This window comes from Hibiscus syriacus, unplaced genomic scaffold (assembly GCF_006381635.1).
Source record: "Hibiscus syriacus cultivar Baekdansim isolate YM2019G1 unplaced genomic scaffold, ASM638163v2 tig00112609_pilon, whole genome shotgun sequence".
Lineage (NCBI taxonomy): Eukaryota > Viridiplantae > Streptophyta > Magnoliopsida > Malvales > Malvaceae > Hibiscus > Hibiscus syriacus.
Genome location: NW_024063367.1, coordinates 98,387 through 125,460, shown reverse-complemented (window position 1 = coordinate 125,460; position 27,074 = coordinate 98,387). Strand labels below are relative to the sequence as shown.

General features: G+C 34.3%; 3 protein-coding genes across 4 annotated transcripts; 1 reads left to right on the top strand and 2 right to left on the bottom strand.

The window, feature by feature from the left end:
* Positions 1–12,758: 12,758 nt before the first annotated feature.
* Positions 12,759–26,081, bottom strand: LOC120181910 (CRM-domain containing factor CFM3, chloroplastic/mitochondrial-like). 2 transcript variants are annotated; one of them, XM_039186937.1, is made up of 11 exons: positions 26,072–26,081; positions 23,243–23,252; positions 17,214–18,113; positions 16,211–16,670; positions 15,996–16,126; positions 15,030–15,374; positions 14,500–14,656; positions 14,129–14,421; positions 13,981–14,040; positions 13,382–13,462; positions 12,759–13,279 (listed from the first exon to the last, which is right to left on the bottom strand). In XM_039186937.1, exons 3-11 carry the CDS (start codon positions 18,054–18,056, stop codon positions 13,049–13,051), a joined length of 2,601 nt encoding a protein of 866 aa, XP_039042868.1. In that variant the 5' UTR covers positions 18,057–18,113; positions 23,243–23,252; positions 26,072–26,081; the 3' UTR covers positions 12,759–13,048. The 2 variants fall into 2 exon arrangements, with proteins under 2 accessions (XP_039042868.1, XP_039042869.1); XM_039186938.1 differs by lacking the exons at positions 23,243–23,252; positions 26,072–26,081 and having other exon boundaries at positions 17,214–18,130.
* Positions 18,801–19,782, bottom strand: LOC120181912. The gene is made up of 3 exons (XM_039186939.1): positions 19,713–19,782; positions 19,301–19,603; positions 18,801–19,204 (listed from the first exon to the last, which is right to left on the bottom strand). The coding sequence occupies exons 2-3, from the start codon at positions 19,598–19,600 to the stop codon at positions 19,001–19,003; spliced, it is 504 nt and encodes a 167-aa protein (XP_039042870.1). The 5' UTR covers positions 19,601–19,603; positions 19,713–19,782; the 3' UTR covers positions 18,801–19,000.
* On the top strand, positions 22,043–23,504 carry LOC120181918 (40S ribosomal protein S7-like). The gene is made up of 6 exons (XM_039186945.1): positions 22,043–22,046; positions 22,149–22,231; positions 22,330–22,403; positions 22,494–22,617; positions 22,847–23,029; positions 23,211–23,504. The coding sequence occupies exons 1-6, from the start codon at positions 22,043–22,045 to the stop codon at positions 23,328–23,330; spliced, it is 588 nt and encodes a 195-aa protein (XP_039042876.1). The 3' UTR covers positions 23,331–23,504.
* Positions 26,082–27,074: the final 993 nt, after the last annotated feature.

Here is a 27,074-nt window from a genome sequence, read left to right as displayed (position 1 = left end):
CGATACCTATTTACATATAAGTATCGATACCCCCTTAAGAGGTACCGATACCCTTGGTTTTATAACGGTCGAAATATTTGAATTTTATACAGGTAGTACTGATACACATTCAAATGGTATCGATACCCATACACTCTTAGCAGCTTCTTTAAGAGGATTTTTACACTACAACGACTCTATTATCACTAATTTGATTCCCAACAGTCTGAATTCATCCCAGGTGTATTTAAACAAGTTCTGAAGCATTTCATCATCAAGTATTGAGAAATAATCAAGAGAGAAAGCATCAAACATCAAGTTTGAGCAATTCAAGCCAAAATCTATTCAATATTCATTTTGCTTTCAAAAACACACTTCGTGCTCAATTGTATTTATCTTTAAGTGTTCTTTCCTTGTCCTAGAATTGTGCAAACATTCTACCTTGTAAGGTTTTTTTTCTGTAAGTTTGTAAAATTTGTAATTTTCTCTTTAGGAGATTGTGTTCTCAAGAATTTGGGGTATAATTCTTGAGGGAGTTGTAAGTTTACTCTTTGTCCTCAAAAGAAAGATAAATTAGTGAATTTGTGAAAAATCCTTAGTGTGGATAGCTAAGGTAGTGGACGTAGACTTTGGTTGAGAAAGTCGAACCACTCTAAATCGTTGTGCAAATCTTTTCAATTTTCTGTCAAAACTTCCACCAAAATTTTAATTGCCAATTCACCCCTCTTGGCCTATTCATCCAATCGATTAACTCACCAACAGAGTTATAAGTTCAAACAATAACTAATTCTTAAATCAGTTATATAAAAGGGTTATGGTCCCCAAGAAACAGACAATCTCGTGTTTTCTCTTATCTCCATTAGAGAGTTTATACTTAAGAGAACTCTATCTTCTTGGAAGATCACAACCAAAGATATACTAAAAATTTTCAACATATCGATTAATTTAGGTACGCTTCCGCATCTAGTATTTATTTTGTTCTTGATGTTTTAGCATGATTATTGATCGCGTGTAAATGTGTGTGTTGTGGCATGCAAATCTGTGCAAATATACACAATCTATGCAAGTAATATAGTAGTAAGTGAGTTATCGTCTCCACTAGGATTGGGGAAAATTTTAAAGATTTCTATAGCTAGAACTAGGTGTCACTAACTAGTCCTACGCTTCTTGTCTAATGGTATTCACAAAGAAAAAATAAGCGTAGCAAATTGTATGAACATATGGAAAATGTGTCGAGGCGAGAAAAGTGTGAAGTGAAGCGAGCAGTAAAGTTTTGTCGTGGTAAGAAAAATATGCAAGAGTAAACAAATAAAAGTTGCTAAGGCTAAAAAAGTTTGAGTTTCGAATATATACTAAAAACCTCACACAATCAAACTTCTAACGGAGCACTTGGGTTGGATTTGCTATGGCGAGAAATTATTCTATGTCTAGGATGATCTTAGTATGCTATGTCTATGTTGCTCGATAGGATTTACTGAAATGTTCCAAGAGTATCTCTAACACGAAACCTGATAAACTATTGCTACAGCAATACCACTCAACGTTAACTACAACCCTTGGTTTGTCAAACTGTTATTACAGTAATACTCCTCAGCGTAAATAGTAGCACTAGCTTATCTACTTTAGCATTTATCCCTCTTAGTCAAATGAAACCCTCTCCTTATCTCTAAGGCATATTAGAACCATATCATCCCAAATCAGTTCCCTTGTTCACGTAGATCTAACATAACTTTTTCGAATATTAGGTATCAACTCCTAGAAAAATGGAAATCTTTCAAAAGCTCTTACAAATACTAGGAATGTTTTACCAAGGCACCAATGAATCTTTCAAAAGCTCTTATAGTGTCAAGGAAAAAGATTAAAACAGTGAAAAAACAACATTTAACAAAAGCATACTTAATCATTCATTAACAGTAAAATAAAGTATCATTCAAACATTTCCAACACCAAATAAAATAGTTCATGGTGTGGTTAATATCATCTAAAAATACTCAATAAATACAAGCCCTTAAAAGATAAGAAATGAAGAACAAGATGAAGAAAAACTCCCAGAACAGAGCTCTACTGTGACATCAGACCACCACCAAAACTGCTCTAGCACACCAGCCTCTCTCAAGGGCATGGCCGCTGCTCCGACGAAGCCTGGCTATGGAGGACACCAAGGACGGTTAGAAAAGAAGATGCTGCAACTGCCTTTCTCCAAAACTTTTTTCCTATGGTATATGTTTGTCTCTTTTAGAGGGTATAATGTCATATTTATAATGGAAATTTCTAGGGTTTAGTGCCCTTGAAATTTCCCTAAATACCCTTAAGTTTCATACCCATTGTGTGAATAAAATGGTAGCTGGCAGTGGTCCCAAATTCTTAGCATGAGTAGGGGTTCACGTGAGGTACATTGGACAGCTGGTCACACGACGTCAGTAATTTTGTCTTGTACTGCGTCAGACTTGTGAGTTAAAACTTGTTGCGGCAAAATTATTCCTCACGATCATCGTCTTCAGTTCCTTTGGACTTGGCACAAAATTTTTTCTTGGTAAATAAATTCTTCCTCGGTCATTTCCTATTACATGCATCATCACAGCCAACACACAACCCTTCTCATCAGCAACATTAGTATGATCAAATAAAACTTTGTCGTGACAAAACTTATCTACCACATGTAGAAATGTCCTAAATGCAACTATATGCAACTAAAATGCTATGTCAATGACTTTTAGACAATCAATAACTTAAGTAAAAAGGCCTAAAATATAATATTTTTACGGAGTTATCAATTATATCATGGTTAGTTTTCATATTAATTTATTTATGATTTTGGTTCTAACATTATGTTATATCATAACTTAACACATGAATATATCATGTTCGTAATTAGTATTAGCTGAGATTAACTAACGACTTTCATAACAAAAATATTCTGACAAAAACAAAAAGTTAAAGATTAAAATATATATTTAAAATAAAGATCAAAATGAATATTTAGAAAATATTAAAGAATAGGTTTTGACATTGCACCATCAAATCAAGTCGTTTTTTCTATTGAAAATTTGAGCTTCGATTGAATTGGATTTTTTAAAGAAAAAATCAGATCGGATTGGGTAAAAAATTTTAAAGGATAGAATCAGGTCAGGTTGAGTTTGAATTTATAGTAAAAAACATTCGACTCAACTTGAAAATAATAATATAATTGACCTTTATATTCACGGATAATTATTATAATACCTATCAATCTATCTATCTTTCTATGTATTTTATTAGATCTATATGTGTGTTTTTATCTTAAAAATCAGACATGATGAAACTTCTCTAAATCCAACTCAAGCTAGATTACAAGTGGAGGGGTATTTTGTGTGTGTGTTTGGTTAGGCCAGATGCATATAGTTTTATTTAAAAATCAGGCTGGGTGAAATTTCCCCAAATCCAAGTCAAATCTATCTATGACGGTGAAGGGGTGTTATACTCAGATCAGACTCGAGTGAATAAAAAATCTAACCCATAATTGTAGGCAACAAGACTATTGGTTTCCTGAAAATCTCATCCGAGTATTAGAAAAAAATCTTTTACAATCGTTAATAATATAATTTGGCCTTACAGTTTTATTAATAAGAGATATAATTAGTATATACCAAAAGTTTGTGATGAAATTGAAACGTTCACAAATTTAGAATTAATTTAAAATAATAATCATAACTTAGGGATGTGTGATGTAACTAATTTCAAAAATATTAATTAAGCATTGAAACAAATAATAATTAACTAGTTTCAATAAATAATATTTTTGTTGCCCTCCCGGTTTTCAAGGTTTTGTCTTGTCTAATTCGAACCGACCCAAGTCGTACACCTGGATGTGGTGAGTGAGTCTCCCAACGGAGATTTTCTGCATACACAATGACTTAAACTCGAGATTTACTTAAATGATATCAAATTTCTTACCACTTGAACAAACCCATTGGTTAATAATAAATAATATTTTAAGAATAGTTGTCATTTAAATTAATCATACGATAGGTTCTAAAAATTATTACTTTAAAAATAATGAAATTTTAATTCGAGTTGATATGTTCTAAAATCTATTACTTTAAAATTATTGAAATTTTAACTCGAGTCGTAAAGGTTGATCTAATCTTTAAACCAAATCTAAATCAAATCACAGATCTCTCCATGTGAAAGTTATCATTAATATATATTATTCCATTTATTTTCGTGAACGTGTCGTAATCTTTTTTAAAAAAGATATTTACGTAAAAACTATTAAAAGGTTATCAAATAAATGTACAAGTAAAAAAGTTGAAATAAAAAATTAATATAAAAATCGAGAAGCACATTATATTTAAAATAAAATGTTAGTATTTATTAAGAAAAAGATTTAATAATGACGATGGCAAGAATAAACCCTATACGTTCACTAAAATACCACGACTAATTAATTTACTTGAAAATAAAGTTTCCAAGTATGGAATTAACTTCCTACATGAATTTGGAATTATGTTTGTATAAACCCTACCGCCCGTCTTTATTATTTTGCCTTTGTATAATTTTTTCATTAAAGAAAGGGTTTTAAGAGTTCTTGTCTCAGTGCTTTCACGTTGCTTCAACAATGGAAGACAAACAATTCATTCCTTGGAGTTTTATTCATGGCGGTGGAACCATTATGGCAGAAGAGAAGAACCCTGATTTTGAAGAGACCAATGTTCCATTGGGTTTGTCTCTTTCGCTTGGTAAAACACCATCGTCTTCATCAACATCAACTGATATGTCGGTGGCACCGTTATGGCAGAAGAAATTAGAACGTAAAACGGTGAACTTTTTGGAGAAGATCGGCAACGGAGCATTCATGTCGGGACTCCAAGATTTTGAAGAGATCAATGTTTCTTTGGATTTATCTCTTTCACTTGGCAATACATCCTCGTCTTCGTCAACACCAATTGAAATGGTGAACTTTATAGATAAGATCGGCAATGGAGCTTTCATGTCGGGACCACGCACATTCGAAGTACGTGATCTAATGTGCATGGAGAAGAGCGGCGATGATTTGCAGTCAGACCGAACCAAAAACGATGATGTTTCGTTAGACTTATCTCTTTCGATGAACAAAAGTTCAAGGTTTGAAGATTGTGAAAGCAACAATCATCGTTATCTGAAGAATAACAGAAGTTTGGAGAAGGGAAAAACAATGTTAAACCCTAAGCATCCTATTTACGAGAGGAGGAAATTTGACATGGATGAAGAACCAAGGAAAATTGAGGTGGGACTCACTGAATTAGAGAAGGGAAAAACAATGTTAAGCCTAAGCCTCCTACTTACGAGAGGAGGGGATGAAGAACTGAGGAAGATTGGGCTGGGACTCGCCGAATTAGAGAAGGGAAAAACAATGTTAAACCCTAAGCCTCCTACTTACGAGAGGAGTGAATTCGACATGGATGAAGAATTGAGGAAAGTAGAGCTGGGACTCGCCGAATTGGAGAAGGGAAAAACAATGTTAAACTCTAAGCCTCCTACTTACCAGAGGAGGGAATTCGACATGGATGAAGAATTGAGGAAGATTAAGCTGGGACTCGCCGAATTGGAGAAGGGAAAAACAATGTTAAACCCTAAGCTTCCTACTTACAAAAGGAGGAAATTCGACATTGATGAAGAACTGAGCTGGGACTCGCCGAATTGGAGAAGGGAAAACAATGTTAAACCCTAAGCCTCCTACTTACAAGAGGAGGAAAGTCGAGACGGATGAAGAAATGAGGATGACTGAGCTGAGATTGGTCGCCGCATTGCAGGGGCATCATGAGTTTATTAAGGTGTCGGTTGTCGTTATTGAATTTTTATATTAATGTTGATAAATTATTTCACTTTCTCATAAAACTCTAATTTAATATTTCTTTTTCAAAATTCAAAAAAAAATCAATTGATTCTTTTTAATTTTGATTTTTCCAAATTCTCACCATCAATTCACTGAATCTCTTTCCCAATTTTTCATATCAATGGAAAATTTATTAACGTTTGTTTTTTCTCTTCAAAACTCAATGGAGGAGAAAATTGAAGTATAATTAACATGCTTCTTTTTTCTTCTATATTTCATAATTCCTCTAAAATTTATTACTCACTTTTTTAATTTTTAATATTTCTCATAAACACAAAGTTACAATTGTTTATCATCAATTGTGGTGCTTAAAATTCTAGGTAAAATCATGTTTCCAAATTATTTCTTTTGATTTTTATATATTTCCAAATCCTAGATATGATTGTTCTTTTATTTCCAAATGTTAGGTCATGTATTAAGAAAAATATATGGGAAAATATTGATGTTGACACTATTATCAATAAATTTACATCAAGAAATGCTTGAAGACAATATTTTTTTATAAGTATTTGTATACTTAAATATATTTTTGACATTTTAGATATTGTAATGAATTATTATTTGTTTAATTCAATAAAATAATTCTAATAGAAATTTTATATTACATATTTCTTAAATTCTATTGAATTAGGAGCCCATTTTTTTTAATTTTACTCCGAACTAAAAAAATAGATAGTACCGGACCTGTCGCATTGGCACCACCTTGGTGAGGAGGAATTTCTCTCATTTTCTTGAGAAAGAGATGGAGAGTTAGGACGGGAAAAATATGCTTTAAATGTAGCATTGGCCGGGGAAATACAATTAAGTCTAATAGGCAGCAATGAAGATGGAGTTAATAAAATTTATTTATTTATTTATTGAATCGAAGTCGTTAGTATTATTAAAAAATGAAAATATTTAAAATTACAACAAGAGTTTACAATTATCATCATAAACTAAATACATAATTTGAACATTTTCCTATAACATTGAAACTAGCGACTTTATATCATATAAGGATCATACATGGAAAAGATTAAAAATCCAACCAAAAGATTTGAACATAAAATAGATACACACATATTTGATTACATCGGTAAATGTAGGAATTATAGAGATATGATTTGTTACCATTCCTTTAGTTAAGGGATTCTGTAAATAGATTTCTACAATTCATTATTTTAAGGGATCGTATCCTAGGATTAATATCTTTCATCATTTCTTAGAGTTTCCTACTTTAGAGAGATAATTTGTATATAAATATGTAATATGTCCTATTGAAAATAATAAGAAAATACAGAGAATTACTCTGATTTCTACATGGTATCAGTTTAGGTTACAGTTTCTTTCCAACCTAGATGATGTCCACAACTTCTTCTCCTACTCCGGAGATCACTTCGAATCCAGAAAATTTTTCTGGTTATGCTGCTCAATCAGAAGGTAATCTGGTCATGAAAGAACCAGAAGGTAACCCTTATGCTACAGTTTTTTCTCCTCCCATTTGACTTCTAATTGGATCCTCGATTATGGTGCTACGGATCATATGACTGGTAATAAGGATTTGTTTTGCAATTTTTTCCAAACTTTGGTAAAGATGTCAAAACGGCTGATGGTTCCTTGTGCAAAATAGAAGGACATGACACTGCTATTCACAATGAACAAATTGTACTTAAAAATGTCCTCTTCGTACCAAATCTGGCTTGCAATCTCGTTTCAGTTAGTAAACTTTCCATCGACTTGCATTGCTCTGCAATTTTTACTGATATTGATTGTACTTTGTAGGCACTGAACTCGAAGAAGATGATTGGTAAGGCCAGCTTGCAGAATGATCTCTATATTCCTCTTGCCTCTACCAAAACCAAAATCTTGAAATCTTTCATTGCTTTAAAAAAAAGATGATAATGTTATGTTATGGCACTATCATTTAGGCCATCCTAGTTTTCACTATCTTGCGAAAGTTTTTCCTGCTCTATTCATTCATAAAAGGTCAAATTCTTTTTCTTGCAAAGTTTGCTCTCTTGCCAAACATACTAAATCATCTTATTCTCCTTCTACATACAAGCCTTCTCACCCTTTTGCTTTGATCCACAGTGATATTTTGGGCCCTTCTCGGGTGAAGAATACTGATAATTGTAAGTGGTTTATCACTTTCATTGATGATCGCAGTAGGATAACTTGGACTTATTTGCTAAAAGATAAACCTGAAATGCTGGTGTTTTTGCCTAATTTTATAACATGGTTCTCACTCAATTTGGGTCAAAATTTAGCTCTTTAAATCTGATAATGGCAGTGAATTTTTTGCTATGTCTTTGGGTGTTTTTTTTCAGGGAAAATGGCATAGTTCATGTGTTGGAACCCACAGCAAAGCATCATTGCCGAAAGAAAAAATAGACACCTCATTGAAGTTACTCGTTCTCTTCTATTTACCACTAATGTTCCAAAATATTTGTGGGGGAAGCCTTATTAACTGCCACATATTTAATCAATTGAATGCCTAATAAGGTTTTATAATTTCAAACACCTCAATCTATATTTTTGCAATACTTTCCCCATTTTAAACCTATCTCCTCCATTCTGCCACTTAAAATATTTGGTTGTATTATTTTTATCCAAAACATTGCTCCTAAATCGTTAAAGTGTGTCCTGGTTGGGTATTATTTCACTTAAGAAAGGTTATAAATGCTATCATCCTCCTTCTAAACAATTTTTTACCACTATGGATATAACATTTTATGAGCATGATCCATATTTCACTCAAGCTAAAATTCAGGGGGAGACATGGAAGGATTTTCATCCACATCAAGTATATCCTCCTACTCTTCATTCTCAACCTTCAGAATTACCCCCAATTTTGTCTTTACCTATAAATTTTTCACCTGTAATTACTCCCATTGATTCATTTGTAGTACCTATCACTACTTCACCCACACCTACTTTAAACACCCTTCCTGAAAATACACCTACTCCTATTTAAAATCTTCCACAAACATCACCAATCAAACAGATTCGTGTCTATACAAGGAAAAGAAAACATATCCCTGAGGCTGTTTTGCAGTTTGATGCTTGCCAAGAATTGGATTTGGGTCCAGTTGCCGAAATAGAAGAAGAAACCAGTAAGTCCACTTTCCCTACTCTAGATGACTTCCCTATTGCTATTAGAAAAGGGGTTAGACAGTGCACCAAACATCATATTGAAAATTTTGCTAGTTATAATTCATTGATTCCGTCTTTTGAAGCATTTATAGCAACCTTGGATATAAAAATGGAGAATGGTTGTTGAAGAGGAAATTTGTACACTAGAGAAAAAGTCTACTTGGACCGTTACAGACCTTCCTCAATGAAAAAATGTTGTTGGTTGTAAATGGATCTTTGTTGTAAAGTATAACTCCAATGGTAGTATTCAATGATATATAAAGCTAGACTAGTGGTCAGAGGCTTTACGCAAACATATGGGATAGATTTCACAGAAACTTTTGCACCTGTGGCAAAGCTGAATACTGTTCGAGTACTCCTAAGTTTGGATGTAAATTGCAATTGGAAATTACACCAACTTGATGTAAAAACGCTTTTCTTAATGGCAAGCTAGAAGAAGAAGTTTATATGAAGTTGTCATATGGATTAAAGTCTGTTGAAGAAGCAACAAGGTTTGCAAGCTCAACAAGTATCTATACGGATTAAAACAATCACCCAGAGATTGGTTCGAGAGGTTCACTAAAGTCATTATGAAAAACGACTACAGGCAGTCCCTCGCCGATCATACTCTTTTAATCAAGGTAACTTCTACAAATAAGAAAACTATCCTTATTATGTACGTGGACGACATAATTCTTACCGGAGATGATAAAGAAGAGATTTGCAATTTGAAGAAGTTGTTAAATAAGGAATTCAAAACCAAGGACTTGGGAAAGCTAAGGTATTTCCTAGGAATGGAGGTGACAAGGTCAAAATAAGGACTTGTGATCAACCAAAGAAAATATGGACTTGATTTACTCAAAGAAATTGGTTTTCTTGGTTGGAAGCTGATTGAAGGCTACTTAAACTACTGAAAGAACTTGTCACTAATCAAGGGGATCACTTTGAAGTTTTTTGTCAGATTTCCAAGAACCCATTTCACCATGATCGGACAAAGCATGTTGAGATTGATAGGCATTTTATTGCTGATCAAGTTAACAAAAAGAAAGCCACACTTTCATACATTCCTTTAAAAGAACAAGTTGCAGACATTCTTACTAAGGCTTTGCCAAAAGCATGTTTTCAATAAATTCCTATTCAAGCTGAGATTATACAATGTATATTTTCCAGATTGAGGGAGAGTGTAGGAATTATAGAGATATGATTTGTTACCATTCCTTTAGTTAGAGGATTCTGTAAATAGATTTTTACAATTCCTTATTTTAAGGGATCATATCTTAGGATTAGTATATTTCCTTTCTTAGAGTTTCTTACTTTAGAGAGATAATTTGTATATAAATATGTAATCTGTCCTATTGAAAATAATAAGAAAATACAGAGAATTACTCTGATATCTACAGTAAATGAACCACAAAAGAGAATTAATCTATTAAAAAACCATCAAGAACCATAAATCATAGTTGAGCATCGTGAGGAACTATCCACGATTGCAAAATCATGCATCCAAATTCAATCCGAAGGTCCATAGCAAGGAAGATTAACAAGATTACAAACAAGCATTATCTTGATCAGTCTTGACGTTGTCAAATTCATCCTTAAAAAACATAAATAAAAGAACAGTCAAATGACCGATAAAGAAAATAAAAAACGTATCAAAAAAATAGAGATAAATGTACCACAAAAGCAAAAATATTCTTATTAAAAAGCTAAAAAGACAAAGAAAAGAGAATCAACGATCGACAATCAACATCAAAATCGATGACGTCGCCGGCTAAACAAAATCAAAGAAGAAAAAGTTAATCCAATCTATAAAAAAGACATAAACCGATAGTAAAAAAAAAAAGGAGGGAAATGGGAGAGCGCTAATAATAAAATATAGGATTATGCTGCCACGCTCGACGAGCACAGATGAGTACCGTTAATGATGAATATCATTAAATTAATTTATAAAATGTTAAATTATATTAAATGTATAATTATAAATTAGTTAAAAATCTAAATGTAATTTAATTAAAATACAATATTTATAAAACATTAGTTTTTGTAATCTTATTTTAATTATAATTAGATCAAATATTAATTTGAGAAATTTATAAACCCTAATTTATTTTCATAGCTTTAAAGCTCCCACCATCGTCGGTAACATCTTTCGCCGCCGGCGAAAGATGATACCAATAGTGGCGACGATGGCGACAGTTGGAGCTTCAAAGCTATGAAAATAAGTTAGGGATTATAAATTTTTCAAATTAATATTTGATCTAATTATAATTAAAATAAGATTATAAAAAACTAATGTTTTATAAATATTGTATTTTAATTAAATTACATTTAGATTTTTAATTAATTCATACTTGTATGTTTAGTACTTTATAATCTAATATTTTATAAATTAATTTAATGGTGCTCATCGTTAACGATGTTCATCCACAATCGATGAGCCGTTATACTTATAGTACTTTTCTAAAATATAATTATTAAAAGTTTTTTCCCAAACACATTATATTTGAAATAAAATATCATTTATTATGAAAAATATTTGACAATGACGGTGTAGACCCTATAATTTTACTAAAAGACTCAACAAATTATTTTACTTGAAGAGTTGAAAGTTGAGATTAGCGGGAGAGCTTTCTAAGTTTGTATAATTTTTCCATTAAAGAGGGTTGTTTTAAGAGTTCTTGTCTCGGTGCTTTCACGTTGCTTCGACAATGGAAGACAAACCATTCATTTCTTGGAGTTTCATTCATGGCGATAGAACCATTATGACAGAAGAGAAGAACCCTGATTTTGAAGAGACCAATGTTCCATTGGGTTTGTCTCTTTCGCTTGTTAAACACATCGTTTTCATCAATCTCAACTGATATGTCGGCGGTACCATTATGGCAGAAGAAAGTAGAACTTAGTACTGTGAACTTGTTGTAGAAGATCGGCAATGGGGCTTTTATGTCGGGACACCAAGATTTTGAAGAGACCGGTGTTTCTTTGGATTTATCTCTTTCACTTTATAGATAAGATCGGCAATGGGGTTTTCCTGTCGGGACCAAGTACATTCGAAGTATGTGATCTAATGTGCATCGAGAAGAGCGGATTTGGTTTGCACTCGGACCGAACCAAAACCGATGATGTTTTGTTAGACTTATCTCTTTCGGTGAATAAAAGTTCAAGGTTTGAAGTTGGTGAAAGCAGCAATCACCATAATCTGAAGAACAACAGAAGTTTGGAGAAGGGAAAAACAATGTGAAACCCTAAGCCTCCTACTTACAAGAGGAGGAAAGTCGAGATCTAAGACTCGGCCGTGATCCATGGTGCATAAAGAAGAAGCTCTGCTGGAGTGATCTCGAGAACATGGTGAGGTTGGTGTTGGGATCGGAGTTGGTGGAATACCATATTCTGCCGCACTGGAATGTCGATTAGGTAGCAAGCACTGAACGAGGGTTGCCGGTTTCAGGTTGGGATTGTGACACCAACACCCTACATGGCATGATTTTCAAGCGTTGGAACAATAAGGCCAACGTGTTCGTCAGTAACTGGACTAAAGATTTTGTGAAGAGAAGAGAACTCAAGGAAGACGATGAGATCGGCCTCTATTGGGACGTTGATAGCTCGAGGTTCAATTTTTCTGTTCTGAATCGAGCTCCATTGCAGTAACTTGTTCATCAAGATCTTCTTCTTCTTTTTTCTTTTCGATCGTGAAGATATATCATATCGGTTGTATTTTGTATATTGAAAAAATTCAGACCACAAAACATTCATTAGTAGTAGCATATAACTCAGAAATTTCCAATATATAACATGTAAATTTTTTATTACACAACTTACTTTATTTTTGAATTAACCCCAGCCCTAAATGAGAAATGGTATACAATACCAAACCTTCAGGTGTTAAAACTGAACAAATTGCTACAGATTGTACAAGCCAGTTCAATGGCAGCTGATGCATGTAAGCGCTTCCGCCTCAATTTTAACAATTCAATCCAAAATAGAAAGAGACATCAGCCATCATGTATGGTTACTCATTCCAGCCCGACATTATCGGGAAAATGAAAGACTGGTTGATGGACTATGTGTGAACAAGAAGAAAACTGTCTACTCGGTTCAAAATTTTCAGAAACTTGATCGACGATATCTGTGTGAATCGGGTTCTTTAAGGTTCGATTCTAAAGATTCATCATCTTCCCAGTCGTTATCGGTTTCATCTTCATCATCTGCATCTTCCCAGTCGTTGGTGGCGTCATCTTCATCGTCAACAAACTCGCTATCATCTTCATAGTCATCAAGCTCATTTTTGTATTCGTCATCATTGTCGGATGCTATATCTGAAGCCTCATACTCAATCTGAAAACAAGTACTTTGACAACTTATTCCCTAACAAAGAAACATTGTCCCACAACAGTAACAAAATAATTTCAAGAATAGTAGCAACATATTGTAACTCACTTGGTAGAGTTCTGAGACAGGATCAAACCGGCCATGTTCACCTGACCCTCTGTTGTTATCGCCCTCAACATCTTCAGCACCCTACAGAACCAACAATAATTCTCCAATGACAAGAAATACTGACAACGATGACTTTACTAGTATAAAACCACAAAGAATCAGAGTTGCCTAAAAGAACCAATGATGACTTTACAGGAAAGAATGGCAACATTGAAGATTCAACAAGTCAGAATTATAAAAAATGAAAAAGAAAATCCACCCACGTTATAGCCTCATAAGTCCGATCAAAGACCATTGCATACTCTCATTAAATAGGCAATACTAAAGGAAATGTACACAAATCCATAGAGCATACCAGTAACCATAAATAATGGCAGCATTACGAGCAGATTATCAACCAAATTATCACTTCGGAAAGTCCTACCTAGTGTTGGTTCAATTCTGTAATCCATCTAACATTTTTTAAGGATTGCTTAAATATTTGAGCAGATTATCCATGCCACTTGCTAAGGTTAACTGGGTTAAGAATGCAGCAGATATATCTAGAACAGAAGTTAAGATTTCAAAAATTGAATGTACATAAGAGAAGGAGCACTTACAATTTCCTTTTTCATTTGCTCTATGGTTTTCTCCAGTTCAGAGATATGCTGACTCAGAGCCTACAAATAGTATGATGTAAGACATAAAAGTAGTATGGAAGAATTATTATTAAGTATAACAATAAAATCAGAATGTAGGATATCAAACCTCATGGCGTTGCATTGCAACTGAGCGCTTCAATGCCTTTGCCTTCGTTAGAAGGTTTCTTGGCCTTATGCTAATGGGCCTGCGGTAATTTTTTCCACGATAGTAGATGAGAGAATATCCTTTGGGGACCCTTTCTATTGCCACCAGTATCCCACCACTTTCATACTCCAATAACCTTGCTGTATCTTCGACAAATGCAAGGTTCTTTTGTTTGGATATTAGCTTTACAAGTTCTCGGTGCTTCCAATGCAGATGCATATTTTCAATTACACCATCAAAAACACCACGGATACCTAGTATATATTTGTACAAACCATCAGCATTTTAACTCTAAATTCAAATTTCCATCACCAAACGAAAAGATCACATACCAAGAGGCAAGTATGGTTTCATTCTTAAACCAACTCTGCGAAACATAGCCCTTTCCTCATCGGTGATTGTTTCTTGGTCATAATCAGGAGCAGCAGGGATCATCGAGGCTTCTATTTTAGATAATAGTCTCTCTGCTCTAAGCTTTTTGGCTTGGGCCTGTTTGCATGTTCAAGCATTCAATAAATATCAATAAACAAATAAATATAATAACCCAAACATATTGTTTACCCAGAGCAAGTAGAAACATGGAAAATTTTATATCAGACAGCAACTACCTAGAAGAACTAAACAAGAAACTGAAAACTTTCAAAGATGAATAGAAATTTGAGGACCAGAAATAGCACCGTGATTCAGATCTTTAAAAAGAAGAAACTTATTGGACATGCAAGATAGAGAATAGCAGTAGAAAGCAGACATGACTATACATCAAAAGAAGCTTCTGTGGTTAATTTTCCAATGGTTTAAAATGATAACAAAACTAGTGAATAGTCAAAATTAGACATTCTTTCTGGCATAAATTTATACTTACAACAGCCAATTTATGTTCCACACGTTTTACAAGTCTAGCATGCTTAGCTTTTGATGCTTCTTCAATCATCTTTTCACGTTCTTCAGCAGATATATCTCTTCCCCAGCGAGCTTGAGCTTCATAAAACTCAGCCAAAGTACCTGCAGGTGCCTGTCCTTTATCTTCACCTGATTGAGATGGCTCAACTGCTCTGACCCGCAATTTCTCCTCAGCATCTTGAATCTGTTTTGTCAAATCTTGTCTTTCTGCCAGAGCAGCAGCAACACTTGGTGGAAGGAAATCTTTTCCTCGGTATATGACAATAAAATACTTGTTTCTAAGCAACAAGACACCTCCAGTTAAGTTCTGCAAAATTGTTAGTATGAATGAGCAGTATACTCTCGTCTCTTTTGGAAGTGCATCATATATATTAAATGACAAAATATCCAAATAAACACATGAAAACTTTCATACAGGGGGCAAACAGATGATCATGAGATAATTGTGGTGGTAAATGCTACTAATATTATAACTTGGATAAAAGTTACAATGCTCCTTTAAGCTTCACATGTCTTCCATGTTCATAAATTAATATACTTCTAAATTATATGTCATCGAATTAACTAATAATTGCCTCTGCTACCTTGCATGCATGCTCATAAACTAATATAAGTTTGGGGTTTAATCTTAATTGAATTGGATTGGGCATGGAAGGAACCAGTCAAAGAGTGTTCAACTCATCACCAATCAGGTAAAACAGTTTGGTAGCCAAAAGATTGCCAACAATTGATAAAACAGTAATCAAATAAAAAGCTAATAAACTGAATAAAAATGGAATCATGCTGAAAACGAGTTTACGAGGAGCATTCATGAGTAAAAAGTTCAGCTTAGGCAATGGTTCGTAGCTTTGCAACCTACTAGGGTACTTAGTACAAGAACATGCTAAATAAAAAATTCCTGGAGCCTTTAAGTAGTAAAAGAATATACCTTTAGCTCCTCAGCCATAAGCTTGTTATTTGTATTTTGAATACCTCGTTTTACAGCAATCTTTGCAACAAGGCTTTTCTCCCAAAGCTTAATTATTGCAGCTGCCAATCCCTGGTGGTTTCTATTCCTCCCTAGAAGAATATTTAATAGAAAAACTCTTTATAAAGTCACAAACAGACAATCAAAAGAGAAAACAAGAAGAAAAGTGAACATACCCAGGGCAAAGTGACAAGGAAGTGATTTAGCAATTTTCCGTAAATTTGTCATCTCTGCATTTGTAAGCCGTGGTCTCATTCCAGCAGGAAGAAGCCTGAAAGGTGTTTTATAACCAGGTATCTTTTGAGAAAGTAAATCAGCATCAACCGGAAGAACTCCAGTACCCCACCACTCAACAAACCGAGGACCAAGACCATCTAGTAAGCTGTTATACTCAACTTCCTCTTCAGTCATGCTTTCACTACGTTCTGCCTTCAACACAACTTTATCAGACTCTTCTGGGGTTAGAGTTGAGCCCATTTCACTTTCCTTTTCGCTGGAGGAAGAAACATCCGGAATAAAAAGAGCTTCTCCTTCTCGATCATTCGATTGGGATTTAGAAGGACCTTCATAGTTACTCCCACGATAGACCACCATAACACTTCCAGATCTCCATATAACTAAGCCTCCTGTACGACGCTGACCATCAATACAAGCCGTGAATGTTATGTTGTAATAAGAACTCGGAAGTCAGAAACATGATATCAGATTAAAGCACAGAAGCACAGATAATCCTAATTATTCCAAATCTACAAAAAAAAAAACAATTTGGTTTCCCAATCGGCATCAAATACTAAATGGCGTCCTACTTTTATGACAAGCTCCTTGTGTCCAATTATCCACTTCAAAAGAAAACTAATTAAACTCGTTACAATTTTAGATTTCTTTCATAAGATCTCAATTCTCAGCCCTTATCACCATTCACCATGTAAAACTAGAAACCAAAAGGCTTAATGTATCAACCCCTCTACCCCATAACAATCAAAACATTAGCATAAGTTTATCACTTCCAATGATAACATCATTCAATTTTCTTTTAGAAAACAAAAATATGTTACATACAAGCTTAATCCCAAGGTTTAAAATGATCCTTAAGCCATAGAAATGCATGCATGAATAACAAAACCAATAAAATGATTCCAAAAGCCAAAAATTTCCAGGGACTAAAAGCAACAAACCAACCTCAACAATCTCATGAGCAGTTTTCATATCGATGGCGAGAAACTCATGAAACTTAAGCCTAACTAACTCATCCTTCCTCCATTTATCATGAATTTTGTCCAAAACAGCCTTCGTAATCCCCGCCTTCGGCACATTGATCCTTTCCCTTAAATACATCCCCATCCTCCTCAACCTCCTAAGCTCCTCATCCTCAATTGTCAGCTCAGCCAATGTCGGCGCCCTGAGTCTCCTCTTTTTCAAATCTCCCTCCTTCACCACCACCGCCGCCGCCGACTCCGCCTCCTCCCGCTCCCAGGGCAGTAAATCTTCCTCCTTCTCTCTCTCTATCAGCCTCGTGTCAGGTCGAACCCACTCTCTCTTCAATAAATCGCCTAATCTCTCTTCTCCAGTCACCGGCGTTGAATCGTAATCGCCGGTCTCATCATCGTCTTCTTCATCTTCGTCATCTGATCCTAACCCAAGGTTTCGCAGCCTGAGAACAATCCTGTCTATAGCGCTTTGACCTTTATCTTTATCTAAATACCGAGTTTCGGCGCCCCCTTCACCGTTACAGTCCGCTTGGATGATTTTTTCAGAACGGGAAGACAAGGCCTGGAGGGAAAATTTGGCGCCACCGGTGTTAAGAGGCACAGAGGATAGGCTGTGGTGCCACGGGTAAGAATAGCGGTTCGAAATGGAGCTCGGGTTGATTCCGGACCGGAGACAGGGTAAAGAGCTGAAGAAGTGAAATGAAGGTTTTGGGAGTGAGAACAAAAGGTTGAGGGAAGAAGGGTAGGAGTAGGAGGAGAAAGGGAGTGGAGCCCTGCGGGGCATTTCCGCCAATCTTGTGGTAGTGAAGGCCATTGCTTTGCCTTTTGTTACTGAGGAGTAGCTGCCATTGTTTTAGCTTTAGTTGTAGCGCTGCAAAACTTGGAAGAAAGCGGGGCTTTCTCAGTTGTAGGAGAAGAGATAAGATTTCGTTTTGCCTTTAAACAAAATAGATAATGGATATGCTTCTTTTCGGCATTGGGCTGGGTCTTTCAAATGTTTTACTGTATAGATACATTTATAATTTATCCTTTTAAAAAAAATTAATTTGATTTGATTAAATTCAAATAAAAAAATAATAATTTAATTAAAATTCACCGGGTTAATATATATACGCTTATATAAATGTGTATTTTAAGAATGGTGTGTTTTTTGGTATCTCCCTTGTGATATTGTTATCGATCATAATGATTTTTTTTCTTTTCTTTTATTTATATTTTTTCTATTAAAGATTTTTCACGTAAATTTATATACTCATTTTCTTTTTTATTTACGATCGATTACTTACTATTATTTTCCGTAATTTATAACCTACGTAACATTAAAAATTTTCATAATTTACTTACTTACATCACAGGATGATTGTAGTTACAGCTTTAAAAAATTCATAATTTTTCACAATTCAGCATTATTCCCATCAAATCTTGCAATTACATTAAAATATTTTATTTATTACAATTATTTTATGATACAAATTCAGTACTTGTGAATTTAAGCAATACAACTCACAATACATGACCTTATCTACATTTGAACAAGCATAAGCCATTATGCAATCCTAAAAGCAATGCAAGTACTATCAATCAGCCAAATCTATGAAGCAGTGATGCCTATTCTGTTGATCATTATTGTGCCGCGTGTGATGTACATGATCTTTTTTCTGTAAGCATTTCCGGGGCAAGCGAAACAATCTTGGTAGAACGATCATCTTAACGTGTGATATCAGAATGTAAAGAATCGCTTCAACTTCGAGAAGATCTTCAGCTTAGAGGAGGGGATGAGTTCAAAATCTCCTGACCAAGCTCCTTTATCTTGTTCAGTAGAAGCATCTGCTCGGTTTCAAGCTGTACCATGTATTCTTCTTGCATATCTTGAAGAGTTTCGAGTTCGCTCAACGGAGCTGACTTCCCTTCGGGGTTGCTATCTTCAATTAAAGATTGAAGCTTGATCATCATTTGTTTCATCTGTAAACAAACTCAAATCGAATAAAATATGTTAAGAGTTCGACATTGTTTGATCATATAGGACCGTGGAAATCAACATAACCAACATGTTTTCACCTGGCTTGATATTTGAGGAGCTTTTGTTAAGGATGGTTCAGGGTCCAGACCCGGTCTTTTCTCTAGTTCCGGAACTTTTCTCGTAACCTGAACATGAATCTCTCCCCTTTTGACTCCTTGTAGTGGTATCCACTTGTCGGCCATTTCATTTGGAGGCAGTCTCTGGTATTCTACAACACAATCACCTATGCTCGATGTTGGTAGCAACGCGTTGTGGTCTTTGACATGCAACTCTAAAGGACTGCCGTCGTCAGGGAATTCCAACGTTTGATGCCACTTAGGGTTCAACGTTTTGTACATAACCTGAAGGGCATTCCATGAATCGGATAAGCTACAAATATACAGCACTGCACACGCCAATATAAACTTGCATCATTAATTAAACTGTTTCGAAATCAGGTTGACTCGATACCTTTGTTCGTCTCTTCAAGTTTCCATATTGCACCCTCACATACGGATCACTTGTTACATATTAGGCACCACTTTAAAAATATTTACAAAATTAGCATCCGGGTTTTTTACACGTTTAACAAGACGCGTTGCAGGGGCGCGCCTTACCCCATGGCGTAAAACGCGGTGCAGGAGCGTGCCTTTCTGCAAAGGGTGTTAGATCGGGAAATATAAGCCTGAACGGTGTCTAACAGGAAAATATATAGGTGTAGAGTATTTTTGGGGAAAATCGACTGGTTTGCCGCGAGGAAGTGCTGCTGTGAGTAATAATATTCGATCACTATTATTTCTTTTGGGGTTGTAAATGAGATGTGAAAGGTTGTAAGTTATTCGAGATTAATTCAATCAATATTTTAATTAAATGGACTCGAATCGAGCTCGAACTCGATTTGAATTCTTAACGAGTCGAAGCGAATTACTTGATATTCGACTTAAAAAGCTCGCGAGCTACTCGAAAAAAATAATATATTAAAATTTAGATTTTTGAAATTAAATTAATAATAATATTACCATTTGTATGTTATTTTTTAAAAAATACTATATAAAGCTTTCATGCATTTAAAGTTTGGGATCCAATTTGAGTTAAACTTCAATTCTTGATTTCGAGTGAAACATAAAAATTTTAAGTTCTCGAGCTTTCGAGCCGAGTCTAGCTTCGATTTTTTATTTTGATTTTGATTCAAGCTTGAAAATTGTATGCTCGTGAGTTTTCGAATTAAGTCGAGCTCAATTTTACACTTTTCGAATAGAGTGAAACTCAATACTACTCAAGCTGAGTTTCTAGCCCTAATTCCCGTTGCAAATAGGCTGAATATTATTTATTCTTTTTTAGAGATTATCCCTATAAAATGTTAATATTTTGAAATAGTGGAAGAAATAATTAATATTTTTAAATTATATGAATCAAGTAAGGGTTTATCTTTTGAAATGATCAGATAAGGATCTGATTTTTTTGTTACGGTTAGATGAGGAATTTTATTTGATGTATTCTTAAAATTATTTTAAATGATATCTTTTATGACTAATGCAATAAATGTAAAATTATATTGAAAAATATTAATTCTTTAATTATTTTTTTAAAAGATTAAATCTTTATTCAAACAGGTCATTACTTCATCATTTCAAAATATTAAATTCTTATTTGAATAATTTCTAAATTTGCTATCGTGTTTGTCACTCGATTTACTTGACGATAAACAAGCTCCACTTAGAGAACATAACCAGCCTCTTCTGAAATGGCCTGAGCCACTGCCTTATTATCCAGCTCGACGACAACTTGCCACACTCCTATATCCCAAGCCCGATGAAGTCCATCGTACGCTGCTCGGAGTTTCGCGTCGAACACCGAACTATCGCCAATGTTGTGACCATAATTCGTCAGCTAGCAGCCTGTATGGTCAATTATGTACATTAAAAGAGCAAAAGCACAAGGACAACCATGTATGATGTACTTACGTTGTAAATGTCTCCATTAACACAAGGGCAACCATGTTTTTCCCAAGGCACCATGGCCAGAATTCTCGCGTGCCTGGTTCATAGATTTAGCACCAGTGGCAATGTCTGCCGACCATAAAATTAGTTAATTTGAAGACAACGAAGTGAGAGAGATTGTCATATACAAGTTTGATTGCTTCAATTTAATCAGTAATATTTGAAAAATCTTGGGAAATAAGCGGCCCATACAAACCAGAATATCCAAAACTCGGCCCAATGAGATCCAAACTGAATCACTACCGTCGCTTGTAAATCATTGTCAATGTTATAAAAGCTCAATTTGGCGGAAACCCTAGCTCCTCACCAGTCTGCTGCAGGGAGGAGCTTCTAACTTTCGTGGTCCGTCGTCATTTTCTTGCATTTTCTGAGGTGAAACTTATCGTTTTCTTATCACTTGCTTGGTTGCCTGGAAAATGAATGAAAAACGAAGAGAATGCAGGCGTTTCGCTTGTTCTTTTTATTCCTTCTCGTTTTTGTTTCTATTCAGTTTTATCTGATATACTAATTTCCGTTTTCTGTTTTGGTGAAATGTACTATAGAAGCGGCTGTTGGCTTAAAACTGCTGTATGTGTGTGTGTGTGTGCGCGCCTTATTACCTTTTTTTCTTATTTATTCAATAATTGTTGCCAAATGAGTAAAAACATTTCAAGTTGAAGTATATATATATTATTTGCTCTCGTTTGATACAGCATGAAATATGAACCTTACCGTAAAACTTGTAAATTGTTAGCTTGTTATTGAATCGTGAACTTGTATAATTGTTCTACTCATCTTAAATTGAACCTTTAAAATTTGTATATGGGTAGTTGAATACTTGATCCTATTTCTAATTCGTCTGTTCTTTATTACTTTTCCCTTTCTTTGATAATTCTTATTCAACTTTTTATTTTTTCTCACAATGCAGGTATTGAAGATGTATACTTCGAGAAGAAGATCAACAAAGATAAAGATGTCGAGCCAACAGAGTTTGAGGAGTCGGTTGCCCAGGTTCTAAAATGCTCTTATGTTTGCTACACTTGAAATGTTCCGGAAAGTGTGTTATTCTGTGAATGATTTAAGAATGTGTGTGTGTTTGTTTGTTACAGGCTTTCTTTGATTTGGAGAATAGCAACATAGATCTAAAAAGTGACCTCAAAGATCTCTACATTAATTCAGCAGTGTAAGAGTGATTCACTATGGTCCATTAAATGTAAAGTTACGCTTGTCTTTGTCCATCATATGATAGCTGTAACATTTTTTTCACTTGCAGTCAGATTGATGTATCTGGTGGCCGGAAAGCTGTTGTTATCCAGGTTCCGTACAGATTGAGGAAAGCTTTTCGCAGGCTTCAAGTTAAGCTTGTGAGGGAGATTGAAAAGAAGTTCAGTGGCAAGGTGAGGAAAGCACTAAGCTACTTCTTGCATTTCTGCAAAAAATGAGAATAAAACCCGTTTTATTGTATTATTCATGAATCGGTATTTCTGCTTGAATTCTTTTTGCTTGATTTGGGTTTATTGTTTTGCATGAATTTCTATATTGTATTATTAATGATTGTTACTGGTTGGTTTGATTGGTGGTATGCTCATGTTCTTGGTTTTAACTTGGTTTATGTTTACATGACAGGATGTGATTCTTATTGCTACACGGAGGATATTAAGGCCTCCAAAAAAAGGCTCTGCTGTTCAGAGGCCACGCAGCCGCACATTAACTGCTGTACATGAAGCAATGCTAGAAGATATTGTCTTACCTGCTGAGATTGTCGGGAAGCGTATTAGATATAGAATCGATGGAACCAAGATGATGAAGGTACAACACTGATCATATAACTATTAATACTAATTCTACGACTGTTGATGGAAATGTCCATGTGATGGATGAAAGAATTGTGTTCAGTACATCAAAATTATGAATGTTGTCACTGTTCATAGATATGATTAATTTTATGAAGGCTGATGCTCATTTGTTTTTTGCCTCCCATTTTGTGCAGGTCTATTTGGACCCAAAGGAACAGAACAACACAGAGTATAAGCTCGAGACCTTTTCTGCAGTTTATAGGAAACTTGCCGGAAAAGACGTCGTGTTTGAGTTTCCAGTTACCGAGGCATAGATAGACCCTCTTCAAAGTTTTTGATGCCTTTTCCTTGTCTGTTTTACCCCCCAAAACTGTTTTTTGTTGCGGAGCACCTTAAAATTTGAGATTTATGAGTACCTGTGTGTGTAACTTATCTAGTGTTCACGCTTCTTTGGTGTGGAATACAATATTGCCCGTTATATTGTGCCAGGCTTTTTACGACTAATAATGTTTGTTTGATCGCTGGCATTGTTAATACTTTTGGCTTTAGCACATAGCTTCTTATTTGCAACGTCACTTATCTTGAATCTCTCTTATCTATGTTGATGCTCAACTGGTCGCTTAAGGTGGTTAGGTGGGTTGAAGATGGTGGTCGATGGGTTGGTAGGCAGGTTGTGGTTCATCTATTCTAATTTGGACAGAGTTGTGTTTTGAGACTAAAAAAAGTTTGATTATGTACTTGGTCTTATAGGTGTCACGCTCTGGTATGAGATAAAATGGGATTGGTTTGTTCTGACTGGCTTTGTTAGGGTCATAAGAGATCTATCTAATCAATCTATTAGATGTTTAATGGTGAAATGATTGTTTCCTCTAAGTTGTCTTATGATTTTATCTATCGGTCGCATGTTGTCGGAGGTGTATTTAAACTATGCTCGTTGATTTCAGAGATCAGTTTCGGAACGGAGAGTATAATGTGACACCCTTCATCATAAAAGAGATCAAAATAAGGCTCTTTGATGCCGATCTGACATAAGTTCATTCACTTTGCTATTTCCCGGTTCTCAGTGTTTGGCCCGTTAATGATGACACCAAACATTTTGTAGGGGTCCTATAATTTTTAAAAATTCTTATTGAGCCTTTTAAATTTTAAAAACTTTAGTTGGAACTCAATTTTTTTGGGAAAAAAATGTAAATTGAACCCTTTAAAATTTTTAATTTAAACCTTTATTTTTTTTGTAAATTTTAAGGTGGCACTTCCAAATTCTATCAAGTTCTATCAGTGATGGACGTGGTAAGCAAATATGGATCGAGCACTCGTGGGGAAGTAATTTCTTGTCCTGTTATCCGCTTCCCTATTGCTCACATGGCCAACTTCACAAACATTAGGCAACTTGTTGGGCAAATAAAGACCATAACCTAAGGTCCTGCTATATTGGGGGCCCTTTTTTACATTGAGATCTTCACTGAACCTATGAACATATGGATTGGAAAAGAGTTGAACCTCCCCATCTTCCATCTGCCCTGGCAAAGTATGGTCAAGAGGATATTGGACCTCATATCCTCATGGACCACTTCGGCTAGTTTTTGCTCCCTGCTTGGTATCTAGCTCGGTCTTGTTTCAGTTGTGGTTAGGATTATATACATGACATGACACTGCCAAAACCAATTTTTAACTTGAATTTTAGTTTAGTCCGTTCTAAAAAATTGATGGTGTGATCTGTTTAATGAACAAACAAATCTATTTGACCTCATTTTACATATGTGTTGTTATTTTTCCGATCACCTTCGTTTATTAACCTTTAACATAACATTTTTAACTAAAATGTTATGACATGTATGCTATGAATCAAAAGAAAAATTTTAAAATTACTATCCCTTTTGAGTTTGTAAAATTATTTAATCATTTCTTATGACTTTAATGAACTCAATGTGTATTATATATCATAACACCATTTTCTAAAGCACAAAGCATGCTTAATAACATTAAACATTTTATTACTATTATTTATTTTGGGATTCAGAAAGGAGGAAGTGTTTAAAATAGAGTATGTGCCATGAAGAATAGTCCAACTTCAGTGATCTATTTAATCCATCAACGGTGTAGGATAGAAGGTGGATAGCATGTCATCAAAACATAGTTCAAAGCCAAACATCTTATCAATTTTTTTTCTAACCAGACCCAAATATATCTTACATTAATTATTGTAACGAGGAGGGACCATTGCAATAATTTAGTACAAGTTAGGTTGTATTAGGTCAATCTAGTTATTGCACAAGCTTTATTCAAATGATCAATGTACCTTAACCACAATTGAGCTGAAATTTTATTGATTGAGTCCTTAAATTTAATTTTCTAATTACTATAATCATCGATATTCTAATCATTAATTAGTTAATTTGAATTGAATATTGATCGATTAATCTAGATCAGGTACTGCAGAGACAAGGACGACCTTCCCAACCCAATTTACTCATCATTAACTGGTTAATTATAGATGTTTGGAGTTGTTTTGAACGAGTAGTATTAATTAATGTGTTGGAATTTGACATGATTTATGACAAAATTCAACCAATATTGTTTATTATTATTAGTAATTATTAATTTGAAGTCCAATCGAACTTGTATGCCAATGTGTGAAAATTTCTGCACATTCAAAATTTTAGATTGAGTCAGTAGGTGGGTGGTTTATTTCAACTGTTGCAATGATTGATTGATTTCAATTATAAAAAAATATTTTAGTCGCCAAAAATAATAAAATTACAAACAAGTCATCAAACTTAAGTGTCATTTTCATTTTTAATCACTTGTAATTAATTTTTATTAATGACGTATGTCATCATATAATTATAACACGTTTCATCTTCGAGTTAATTAGAAAAAAGAAATGAAGTGTAAGATATTAAGTTTGAACCCGAATCCCCCAAACATATCTAACATGTTTAACCACTATTCCTAATTCTTGTACTCATTCAAAGTTGATAATTTAATTTGTTAGATTAAATTAATTACATTAATTGTGCACAAAACTTTAAGTTGGGTATTATTAATTAATGACACGGGAAAATAGAAACTAAAAAACATTAGAATGCAATCTCAGTAATTAAAGAGATGTGTTGATCTTCTTAGAAGTTTTAGGTTCAAATAATTGTGTCTGTGAGAGGTGTGTGTCATATTAATGAATAAGAAATATTATAAATAAATAATAATACAGCTTATTTTAAAAAAAAGTAGAGTTTGTGTCGTTTTCTATAGATCAAATCAATTTTTTCTTCTTTGATTTTGTCTAGTCGGCGGCGAATTGATTTTGACGTATTGCTTACTGTTGATTTTCTTTTCTCTTTGTTTCTTTTTTAATTTTTTAATAAGAATAATTATGTTTTTGTAGCATGTTTTTCTATATCTTTATGACATGTTTTTCGTCTTCTTTCTCGGTCGTTTGCCCGTTTTTTTATTTAATATTTTTTCAATGTTGGATTTGACGACGCTACGACTGATCAAAACAACGCTTATTTGTAATCATATTGATCTCCCTGTTATGGATACACGATTTTGTGTTCGTAGATAGTTTCTCACAACGCTCACATTTGATTTGCAGTTCTTGGTGGTCTTTCAATAGTTTAATCTCCTTTTGTGGTTTGTTTGCCGATATAGTCAGATTTTGTTATATCTATTTATTGTTCAAGTCTTTTGGTTGAGTTTTTAACCTTTTCTATGTATGATATCTATATAATCTAAAGTGACTAGTTTCAATGTTATAGGAAAATGTCAAATTATGTATTTACTTTACAATGATAATTGTAAACCATTATTAAAATTTTGGATATTTTTGCTTTTAATAAAACTAGTATCTTCTATTAAAAATAGAAAACTAAATAAAAGAGTGTCGACATCGTTTTTCGCCCAGGCGAGGAAAGACCAATACCGACTTGGGGATATTTCTTTGAAAATGTTTTTGAAATGTGAGCAATCGCCACCAATCATTTAAGGTGCGATTGAGACACAAAAAAACTGGGTATTTTAATAAAACATTTTATATTTATCAAAATGCCAAGTTTTAA

Bases quoted from the DNA above. Each gene is read 5' to 3' on its own strand.
- LOC120181910 (XM_039186937.1), bottom strand. From the start codon at position 18,056: ATGGCCTTCACTACCACAAGATTGGCGGAAATGCCCCGCAGGGCTCCA. The intron at 14,422-14,499 runs GTATGTGATCTT...AATATATACTAG, and splicing joins GAAACCATACTTGCCTCTTG to GTATCCGTGGTGTTTTTGAT. The intron at 14,041-14,128 runs GTTTGATATCCT...TACTATTTGTAG, and splicing joins TTGCAATGCAACGCCATGAG to GCTCTGAGTCAGCATATCTC.
- LOC120181912 (XM_039186939.1), bottom strand. From the start codon at position 19,600: ATGTACAAAACGTTGAACCCTAAGTGGCATCAAACGTTGGAATTCCCT. The intron at 19,205-19,300 runs GTGAAAACATGT...GTTTGTTTACAG, and splicing joins CTCCTCAAATATCAAGCCAG to ATGAAACAAATGATGATCAA.
- LOC120181918 (XM_039186945.1), top strand. The intron at 22,232-22,329 runs GTTCTAAAATGC...TGTTTGTTACAG, and splicing joins TTGAGGAGTCGGTTGCCCAG to GCTTTCTTTGATTTGGAGAA. The intron at 22,618-22,846 runs GTGAGGAAAGCA...TTTACATGACAG, and splicing joins AAAAGAAGTTCAGTGGCAAG to GATGTGATTCTTATTGCTAC.